The following is an 11,166-nucleotide window of genomic DNA, read 5'->3' as shown; positions in this document are numbered from 1 at the left end:
ATCCAGAAGCTGTAAAAATAAAGAGTATATTCATGCAACTAATTTTTAAATTTCCACTTACTGCTCTTAAGAATAATAAAAAAATGAATTTTATGCTTCAGATAATCTAATTAGATCCACCTTCTACAAAAATGTTGTTGCTATGCCCCAAGTTGAACGGCAAGAAGGAAGAACTTTCTGGAAATTTTGCATAAGAAGTTTCAGCATGAACAAGAACATATGGGGGATTGAAAGAAGTCATAAGGGATATATTTTTAACCGGGCCAAGGTGAGAGGGCAATAAAAAAAAAACAAGGGAGATTGAAACTCTTAGGTTGATATTGCAAATATCACATTGCTGACTAACAAATAGGCCCCGTTTAGCTAAAACTTGATGAGTTTTCAGCCCTTTAATTTGCAATTTCCATGCAAAACAAGTAAATTTAAAAGAGTAGCTCTTAAATCAAATAAGATTATTTCAAATCACGTCAGCACAAGCTATATGAAGCAGAATGGTAGAAATGCCTTGAAGTGATTAAGGCTTCGTTTGGAACAGCTGTTTTGCACTTTTTTTAATTTAAAATTTTCTTGAATTAAATTTTTTCATATTAGATAACCGTTTTATTAGAAAGCAATAAGAAAATAATCTCAAATAGCCTAAAATTTTAAGATGCCTCTTCGAAAGAAAGCCATAGAAATTAAGGCACCACATAACAAAGCAAATGTTAATAGTATTGAGTTTGCAGGGTCATCTTTAACTAGTATAACATGTTATGATTAGTAAGGGAAGTCAGTCTCCAATCTATTTTTTTACTATCTTTTAAAATTGTTTTTTAGTACAAATTATTAGCTTAAATTTTTTTTACTAAAAAATTATTTTAAAAATAATAAAAAGACTCTCAAATGAAGCCTAACAAATGATAAAAAATTTTATTTCCAATCACCAAGATAAGATTGGAACCTCTTTAAAATTTTCAATCATTGGTAGATGTCATAATAATGCCCAATTTATTCCAATATAAAGGCTTACTCCTAATGTTTGAGAAGTCATTGAACTATTGAGTTGAAGGACCTTAAGCTATAGATAAATATATATATATCATAAATAATTTAAATTTAGTCTCTTTTTTTAAATACATTATTTAAATGACTTAATAATTATTTAACACTAATGTTGTTGTATTCTATTCTATTATTATGACTTATTTAGAATATTTATTTTATTAATTAATTTTCTCAACTTTAAGTTAATAATTTGTGATATTATGAATGTTTTTTAAACTGAGTTTAAGATATTTAATGAATTTAAATAAATTTTTATTTTATGAGCAATTGAAATAAATATATTGTTATATGAATTAATTTTAATTTTATTTTATTTGCATATAAATAATTTAGGTATGTAAATAAAAGCATGAGTAACATGGACAGTTGATGTCAAAAGTTTCAAAAAATAGATACATTATTTTAATAACCAAGAAGGTAACTAGATTCAATAAATAATATAACTAAATTCAAGTTGAAGATTAAAATGAAATATAACAATTTGATTTATTAAAAAAACAAACAAACAAACAAACCAAAGATGACAACAAGTTAACTAATACATCTGCAAGACAGAAGGAAAAAAAAAACAGTTCTGGTGCCAAGATTTGCATAATTTTATAGACTTTGTGTTTTCACATCCATGACATAACAGGAAGATTTTGGTTGTTATTTCCATTATGGTCGCTGCCATTAAAGCTCTGGTTATGAGGACTACCACCAGGTCCTCCACCTGAAGATGGATTCAATGCACCTCGAGAGATCGGGCTCGACGGTCTCGGCTTCCCAGGTTCAGATTCACCTACCAAGGGGATCATCTGTTGTGGCTCTTTCCGTCCGCTGTCACCTTCTATGATGAAGCTTCCAACGATCACCTGAACAGAGAAACTTTGATTGCTTTGAGTAACAGCAGGTAAGTTATTCTCAACTTCATGGGTCTGTTTTAAGCAGCTCTCATACAATTCTGTTTTTCAGATATGGCTATAATATTTTTCTTATTGCTTTTCAAAAAGTTTTGGGTCGAAAAACATATTTTTTACCAAATGTGCAGTCTGAAACAGCTTTGCTATAATCAAAACTACTAAAATGAGATCCGCCTTAAGAAACTATCATCTGAACTTTTCAAAAGAAACAAATATATTTTCTAGAACAAATGAAATTTTCTGGTCTCCATCCAACATATATGGAGAGATTATTCTTTGCGGACACCGGACGGGAGACCGTCCAGTACCGCTTGGTACTGAGCGCGGTAAACTTTTGGAGTGAGGTGGTGCATTTTTATTTGCCTCTGAACGATGTCCGGACTCCACACAGAATAATTTGCCACATATATGACACCTTTCAGAAAAATTATAATGAAGGATACTATGAAGATGGCAAGGAAAGAAGCAGACCTGTACAGGGGTTGCAGCAATCAAAAGACCTGCAACTCCTCCACCCAATACATGGCCATCAGGGCCAGCCAGCGATACACTAAGTCCTCCAGTTCGGCTGCGCTGGTCAGAACTTTCAGATACCAAAAACGAGCCCGAAAGCGATAAGATCTCAAATCGTCCCTGTAAATGCATATGAAAAGTAACTAAATGGCAGATAAGAAAGATTTTTTCTACAATTTTCAGAAACCATTATGGCCAAATAAATAAGGAGGTTGAGTTCAAAAGTAAACTAGTCTGTGCTCGTTCAGCTATAACATGGAATTACCTCATACGTAACTGTTCCACCAGAAGTCGCAGCCTGTTGAAGTGTGACGTTGGATATGGCACCATTTGCTGAGAGAATGCAAAGTGCACGAGGCCCGTGATTGGAGAATGACATGATCTTTGCTGAAACATCCTAAGGAATTTATAGAAACTGTAAGAGAAACTTCACATCTAATTCATCTGGCAAAATATAATGTCAAGAGAAAAGTAGCACAAAATCAAATAACAACAACAACAACATCATCAAGCATTTATCCTACTATATGAAGACAATCAAACTTTTTTAGTAAATTGTAAAATCACATTGATTTAAGAAACATCAATCCATAAAAATTGATAGACGTAAAATAAATAAATAAATAAACTTTTTGCTTAGCATGTTCAGTTCCAGTTCAAAAAACCTGATGCAATCTTAGGCTTCATTCGGGACAACTTTCTTCCTGCTTTCTAAATCAGTTTTTTGGTACAAAAGCTATTTTAGAAAGCAAGAATAAAGTTGCAAAACAAAGCATAAATGAGAAGAAACAGGGAAGGAGGGAGTTTATCAAAGAATTTTGGGACATATTTCCAATGTCCTTAACCTTCAAATCTACCTAACATCCCAAAAAAAAAAGGACTTTTCCAAGCATAAGATGTACAGCATTTATAAGCTTCAAAGAAGAAAAAACAAGAAATTCTTTCATAACATAAAAAAGGAGCATCATTTAAGTAGCATCACATATCCAGAAATTATGGAAAAACAAACCAATTTCAAAAAGCTAGCAATCATCTGAACCAGGACCGCTTAGTTGAATTGCTATGAGCTTATGTTATGCAGTAACAAAACAAAAAAATATTACAGGATTGCAATTTTAATGAATATATGATAATTTTCACAAATAAACATGAAAAACAAATGTAAAAAGTTGCATGAATTTTACTAAAGACATTATAAACTAGATGACACCACAGCTACTCTTAAAAATCAACATATGGCAGCAATATGAATGCTGAAGTTCTTCTCGCTGGTTTTCTGGAATCCATTAGGAGTCCACAAAGGGCAATTGGCTAGATCTACTCCTATTCACTATACAGAATAATGAAAGAGGTAAAATTGCTTAACAAGCAGCAAATTTTCCTATTCCTTACTATGGCATATATAAAACTTTACATGACATCATTCAACAGTTAAACACAAGAATATTGCAAGAACTGAAGTACTTTATTGACAAGGCAACAAATTTTCAGTCATTAATTAACAAAAATATAAGATTAAGAATTAAAAAAGATAACGAAACGACTAAATTTATGATATATTCCTTCTATCATGGTGCAATTGTGAACATATTTCTTCTCTTATACTGCAATTTAAAGTTTGCTAGATAAATGTCGTAGACACTCAATGATTGGAGAAATTATTCTGTGCAGAGCGCCGTCCAGAGATTAACCAGAATGTGCCACATCAATAGTACCAGAGCCGCGGTATCGAGCGGTACAGAGCAGTATCGAGCCACGGTATCGATCAGGAGGTGACGTGGTGCATTCTAGTTGGTCTCCGGACAGCGCGGCATCCGCACAGAATAATTAATCCAATGGTTGAGGCCTTCTGGTATGTGGAAATTATATTTGTTTCTAATTTTATATAAATAATTCCACACTCATATTAGTAATGCAAAATACTTACTACTAACAAAATTAAACATGAGAATATACCTCTCCAGTTTTAACTGTAATGACATGAGGAGTAAATCCAATCCCAGATAATCCTGTAAGTAGAAATGCAATCATAAGTAAATAAAATCAGATTCAAAAGGAATTCATAAATAAAGAAGTTAAGTAACACATATTTCAGGATCTAAAATGTTATTCTTACCAAAAACACAGATTCCAGAAGAAACTAAGATTCATCTAAAACAAGGAAAATCCACTTAAAATTGCAATATCTTGAAGAATATACAGAGAGAGAGAGAGAGAGAGAGTTGCAGCATGATGAGTTAATAAAACATTACTATTGTACTATTTTTCTAACAGAAAATGATGACAATACTCGTTGAACAAAAAACAAATAAATATAAAAGTCTAATAAGAGATCTTCTAAAAGTTTTAAGATCTACTTTGAATTGCCTATACAATGGATATGTTCCCTGTATGTCTAATATACTACAACCATGTACAGCCAGAGTTTATCATGATACAATCAAACTCATAAGACACGTAATTTCTCTAAATAGTTACAATAAAAAAATATTTTTCTCCTGCAAACAACAAGATAATTAGAAAAGGGATGTAAATGCGAAATATGCATTTTAAGTTGAAAATAAATATATCTTGCAAATGATACTCTCATATTTATAAGAAATACTGCTTTCATCTCTTCCTTATACAATAAAAATATTTATTTGGAATAAATTTAATATTTATACCTTTAACTTATAGTAAATAATTCATATTTTTTCTTCCAAAGTATAGAACTAAATTCTTTTAATATTTAAAACATGCCCTGCTTTTCATCATGATCTAATAAGTAAACTCACAAACTTCCAATTTATCTCACAAGTTATAATAAAAATAAACAAATTTGAAGAAAGGATTATTTACATTTGAGCTATTATTCAAATATGAGAGATTAGCAGGATCATAATGTTGGAGAGTAATTGATATTTTTTTAAGATTGAATTCAATAAGAAAAATTTAAACTATATAGCATCACTCAAATTTGAAACAAAGAAACCATTTTTTTCTCATTCATATAGCATTAGTAGTAAGAAAGAATGAAGAACATTACCCAAAGCTTTCAACTGATGCTTCTTCCCCGAACCCAAAGGCTTATCTTTCTTCTTCTTCGACTCCAACCGAACCGTGGAAGAAGAACCAGCCACATGCAATGGAGGCGGCGTCAATATCCCCATTGTTCCATCAGAAGGCCCGTACTTCCTCGGCCGGCCTCGCTTACGCTTCACACTCTCCTCTGTATTCTCATTGAAACTCTGAGAAGCAGGCAATTCACCGAGCACAACGGGAGTGTTCTGTACTGCGGTAAATGGGGAAGACGACATTGATTTCAGGAGGGCGACATTGAACGAGGGGTCTGATCTCACTTCCATGAATGAAGAAAGAGGTGACTACAGTAACCGCTAAAGTCAGGCGGATCGAAATGGACCGAGTTCGAAAGTTTCAGCAGCCGGAGAAAGCGGAATCGCTCAACTGTTCCCGCGCACAGAAAGTTGAAAAGAGTTTTCCGTAAAAATAGGGTTTTTTTTTGGGGGATAAACTATAGAGAAATAGAGCACGATAAACCCTAGAACTAGAAAGAAGCGGGATTTATAAATTGAAAAATAAAATAAAAACGGTTTTTTTTTTCGAATTTGGACAGAGATGAGCTGTGTTTAACTGATAAAATCACGATCACACAAAAAAAAGTAAAGAGTTTTTAAAAAACCTAATATCACACGGTAAAACAAGTAGAAGACATTGGAGATGATGAAGATCAACTGATCAAGTGAAACAAACTGAGAAATTTCGAGAGATTACCATAAAAATCACTGTTTTTTCCAGTAAAAGCTCGATTTTTTCAAAGAAGGATTGAGAAATACGGGAAAAGCTTGAAAATTAATAAGGATTAGTTCGGGGAAGAAGGATCAGATGCTTCCTTCTTAGGAACGCTTCAAAGAACAAAAGCGCAAGCGCAAGATGGGCGCAGTGAGGACAGAAAATCCCCTTAAATAGTTAAAATAATCCTTCTAATTTCGCAGCGATTCGCCACCGGGCGCATCGCTGTGACATTGCATTGATTAAATTATTTTAAATAAAAAATATTAAAGGATTTTAATATAATCACAAAATTCTTTCCATTATATCTCACACTTAGCTTTTTTATTTATATTTATTTATACTTTATATGATCTGTTAAGGACTAGATTGGTTCCTCAGCCCACAACAACCATCTCATGATCATCAATATTTGATTGACTCAAATATGCAAATTAAAGTTTTGTTTGGGACGAAAAACAGTAAGAAAGTCGTCCCAAACGAAGCCTAAGTTATATTTCATGACACCAAAGTTATCAAATAGGGATCCACATAAATTTTATATTGTTGATAATTTCATTTATGCTAAAGTGAGAGTTTAAAAAGCAAATCACAATGAATCTAATTAAACTTTTCACACTGTGGCATAATATCAAGTATTCCAACATCACAAAAATATCATTCAAGTCAAAGCAATATATGTGAATAAACAAGGTGCTATGAATATAAAGCTATAGAAATTTACACATATACATGTTTTTTATGTGGTTTGGTCAAATCTACGGGCCTACATTCATGCCCGCCCAAACACATGGGTTAATTATTAGTGTTTCCCTCATGCTTGCAACTACATACACAAAGACCACAATGCACTCTCTTGCATGAGTGAGTGTAACATATCAGCCAATGTTTAATGATATTAGGCTACCCAACTCTCCAAATAAGAATTCTTTTTGGAACCACAATTTTGCAAAATTTTGGAGTTGGTGAGCAAGCTCACCTTCTAATCTCACTCACAATCTCAGAAACCCTAATATTAAGTTATGAAATGAGAACCCTATTTGACAAAGAAAATCTGATTTTATATGTCTCATAATAGTCACAATTGGATAAATATGTTTGTTATTTACTCTCTTGGAGAAATAATTATATCCAAAACTTTACTTCAAATCAAAGTGAGTCTAATATTATATAAGTGTGATACAAATCCCTCACTCAATAATCAAGTCAAATTTTAAACAAAGAAACTCAATTGTTCCTCTTTCCAACACATTCTCTATCTCCAGTGATTTCCAAGCGCAGGCAATCAATCAATGGTAAAATGTCACATCATAGTTTTTATCTCTATCTCTTGTGTTTGAGGTTAGCAGTGTTTTATATTTGATTATTTATGTCTAAATATTGCATTTACATCATAAATCGTAAATCTAGAATGCCATTAGACATCCCATTATCTATTACAAACATATTAGAAGTTTAATCATCTTTGAACCTTATATGAATCTAATTCAAACTTTCGAATAAGATTTGAACAATGTTCAAATAATATTCAAACATTGTTTGCATAAGATTCATACTAAAATTTGAGCAATTTTTTAATAAGATTTGAACAAAATTTAAAATGATTAGAATAGGGTTTGAACAAAATTAAAGCCAAGTTTAAATACGATTTGAACAATATTTGAATTTGATTGGAATAATGTTTTATCAATATTTGATTATTTTCCGAACATTTTGGAATAAGGTTTGAGCATTATTCAAGCAATGCTCAAAGATAGTTTGAATAAAATTCTAATTTAATTTGAATGTAGTTTTAATCATTGTTCGAAATAGTTAAGGATAATTTGAACATTATTGGCTTAAGATTGTAATGAGGTTCAAGCAATATTCGGTAATGTTTGAATATGGTTCAAGTATGAGTTGAATAAAGTTTGATCATAATTAGAGCATTATCCAAGAAATTAATGTTTGAGTAATATTCTTCAAAATAGATTTGAGCTTGGTTCAATCATGGTTTAAACTTGATTTAAGAATGGTTTGAACATGGTTTAAATATGGTTCAATCAAACATTTTTTCCCCTTGTTATATTTCATGAAATTGAATTTTCTCATATCACTTGATGAGAGTTTAAAGAGTTTTCATCTAAGGAGGAATTCAAGAGGATGAGCATAAGGAGTAGACTAATAAAAAACTATTTAAATGGAGACAAAATTTTTAAGAATGCAGACTTAGAGATGTTAATGTTTCTTGTACCTTTATTTTTAAGACTTTTTTTAGTAGCAGATTGAATATTTCCCTTAATAGATTCAATAATAGGGATTGATTAAGGTAATGATAATTTTGTATATTGAGGGACTCGTGCATTTCATTTTTTGAGTAAATATATAGGGGAAACGGTTTGGGAACAAGCTCGTTTCATTTACGAGTAGCTGATATTAGGATAGAGTTATAACAAAGAAGGGCAATTAAGAAGGAAAAATATATCTTTATCATTTATGATTGATATTCCTTTCTAAGGATAAATAATAATAAAAGAATATTTTTCCTCATTGAATGTGACATCAACAAACACCCTTGTACCCCCTTGTGTGAGAAAGTAGCTAATAATGTCACATTTAATAACACATGGGTTATATTTTCATCTATTTTAGATGTCTACATATACAAGGGAAAAACTATAAAATATTTTGGGAAAAATATGATTTGAAGTGTTAAAGTGAGGAAAGAATTTTATAAGAAAATGTGTACAAATTTAGGTAATTGATTTCTAATGTGAGTCATCGTTAAAATAAATTCCCCCTATTATTATTGTAATGAATTCTTTTGAAAAACGGAGAGCCCTTATAATAGCAAGTGGTCATGTTTTTGGGTTCAACTACTTGATTTTATTGTGGTATATACACACAATATGGCTCATATATTTTTCTTTCTATTGAAAGTATAATGGTTCTATGACAAATACTGTGAGACCTCGTTCCCTTACTATTCCTCTCTAGCTTGGATTTTCCTCCCAGGATCGTCCCGATCAGAATGTCAGACGAATCCTTTCACTATTGATTTCTGGGGCATCACAAATACAACCATTGATAAAAGACAAATCACAAAATCATTGAGATGTTAGGTGTAGAGGATGGTACTTAGATATGATAGATAATAGATGAAAGAAAAATAAGTATAAGATTTCTTGTGTCACCATTTGGAAACTAGTACATTTGTGCTTATCTAGTTCACAAACATCATAATGAAATATCTCAATATTGATTTCTTTGAATTGTAAAAAAATATATAATTTTGATGATTATAAAGAATGAGTGACTAAGATATAAGCATTAGAGTCAGATCTTTTCTTTATTGGATTTAATGGTTACTTAAAGAAGAAATAACATAGAAGTTTACATATGATTTTTGGGCTCTTTTGATTCCTTGAGGTGTTGGAGATCATTACTTTATTTAGCAAATTTAATAATTTCTTTATTAGATTTGATGGTTACTTAAAGAAGAAATAACACATAAGTTTCTATATAATTTGTTGGCTCATTTGATTCCTTGAGGTGGTAGAGATCATTACTTTATTTAGCAAATTCTTAGTCAAATTTAGGATGGATAATAATTTGGTAAATAATTTAGGAACATGAAGTATATTTTAGAATATGAGTGATTTATTTTTAAGAGTATATTCTTAATTAACCATGCTCATCAATGATCCATTTGTAATGGTTATTATTTTATTGTTGGGACAAGAAGTATATGAAAAAAATTTGTTGAAGGAGTTGGTCATATGATATATTGCTCCATAATCAATATGTAGGAGCTAAAATGGGCTTCTCATAGACTTAAAATGCATGACAGGAGATAATATTTGAGAGTATAATTGAAAATATTGAGTATAGGTACTTGTCGTGGATACTTTTCCAATGATCATAGTAAGTTTTTCAAGTTTTTTATTTCATTATGGAGCAAAACAAGCAATTGGAATAACTTTATCCCATGTGTTTTATGTACATTTCTCTACAATTTTATCTATCCTGCTTAAATTATCAGATTTTTATTTTTGATTTGCCATAAAGTTTCCAACCTTTCTCTATGGTATAGCAAACCTTTTTGTAAAATGTACACCAAAAAGTATCTCTATTGACAATTTTTTTACTAGATTTGATTGCTTCTAATTCTCAATAGGAGAGAACTTTGAGTTGGAGTTGCATATTTCATCAAACATAGATAATAAGGTCAAACCTTCAAAGGGTTTTTTGTAATCATGACTTTCCTTCTTTCTTCTTCAATTTGAAAAAATGTAATGATTTTATTTAGTGATAGTGAATTCTTATTTCTATATCCTTACAACATCAAACTCACCATTTAATCCAAAAGTAAAATAATTAACAACTATTTGAAGAAGAACATCATCTTTGTTGCACTGCATTCAAATGCATTGACAATGATTCATCTCTTGCCAAAGGCTATACAAAAGTTGGAATACTCCATGTTGGATCATCTTCCTTGCTTTTTGAATGAGATATTGATCTTAGCTTCATAGATTTATGCTAGATCATAAAGTCTAGAATATGTTTAATTTGTAATATCCAAATTTTTTTGCTATATTGATGAGGAACAAGCATGTATCACTTATCTCTAAAACCAAAGTTCCAAAACAAGGATATCACCACAAAGTCATGCTTATTGCAAACTCAAATGTGAGATCTCCTTGTTTCAAGTGCAATTCAATAATAGTGTTAGTAAAAAAAAATCATGTGATTTTGATAAGATTTTTTGTAATGATAAAAAACTATATTTATAGGACATTTAATAGAAGCTTTTGCATCTTTATTACTAACTCTCATTTCAATAGTAGGTTCAATAGTACCCTCAATGAATTTAGTGATAGGGATTGATTCAATTAATTGGAAATGTATAATTGAGGTTTTGATACCTTTGTTC

General features: G+C 31.0%; 1 protein-coding gene across 2 annotated transcripts; it reads right to left on the bottom strand.

Moving 5' to 3' along the window:
• Nucleotides 1-1,529: 1,529 nt before the first annotated feature.
• LOC110115052 (AT-hook motif nuclear-localized protein 10) lies at nucleotides 1,530-6,467 on the bottom strand. 2 transcript variants are annotated; one of them, XM_020848163.2, is made up of 6 exons: nucleotides 6,234-6,463; nucleotides 5,488-5,906; nucleotides 4,416-4,468; nucleotides 2,725-2,856; nucleotides 2,418-2,579; nucleotides 1,530-1,898 (listed from the first exon to the last, which is right to left on the bottom strand). In XM_020848163.2, the coding sequence occupies exons 2-6, from the start codon at nucleotides 5,804-5,806 to the stop codon at nucleotides 1,659-1,661; spliced, it is 906 nt and encodes a 301-aa protein (XP_020703822.1). In that variant the 5' UTR covers nucleotides 5,807-5,906; nucleotides 6,234-6,463; the 3' UTR covers nucleotides 1,530-1,658. The 2 variants fall into 2 exon arrangements, with proteins under 2 accessions (XP_020703822.1, XP_028556228.1); XM_028700395.1 differs by lacking the exon at nucleotides 1,530-1,898 and adding an exon at nucleotides 1,943-2,311 and having other exon boundaries at nucleotides 2,360-2,579; nucleotides 6,234-6,467.
• Between the last annotated feature and the right edge of the window lie 4,699 nt (nucleotides 6,468-11,166).

Source organism: Dendrobium catenatum, unplaced genomic scaffold, assembly GCF_001605985.2.
Source record: "Dendrobium catenatum unplaced genomic scaffold, ASM160598v2 fragScaff_scaffold_1510, whole genome shotgun sequence".
Taxonomy (NCBI): domain Eukaryota; kingdom Viridiplantae; phylum Streptophyta; class Magnoliopsida; order Asparagales; family Orchidaceae; genus Dendrobium; species Dendrobium catenatum.
The sequence above is the reverse complement of the archived record's forward strand: the minus strand, read 5'-3'. Positions and strand labels throughout refer to the sequence as shown.

Bases quoted from the DNA above. Each gene is read 5' to 3' on its own strand.
- LOC110115052 (XM_020848163.2), bottom strand. From the start codon at position 5,806: ATGGAAGTGAGATCAGACCCCTCGTTCAATGTCGCCCTCCTGAAATCA. The intron at 2,857-4,415 runs GTATATTCTCAT...TAAATTCCTTAG, and splicing joins TTACAGTTAAAACTGGAGAG to GATGTTTCAGCAAAGATCAT. The intron at 1,899-2,417 runs GTCTGCTTCTTT...TTCTCTGTTCAG, and splicing joins TTGCTGCAACCCCTGTACAG to GTGATCGTTGGAAGCTTCAT.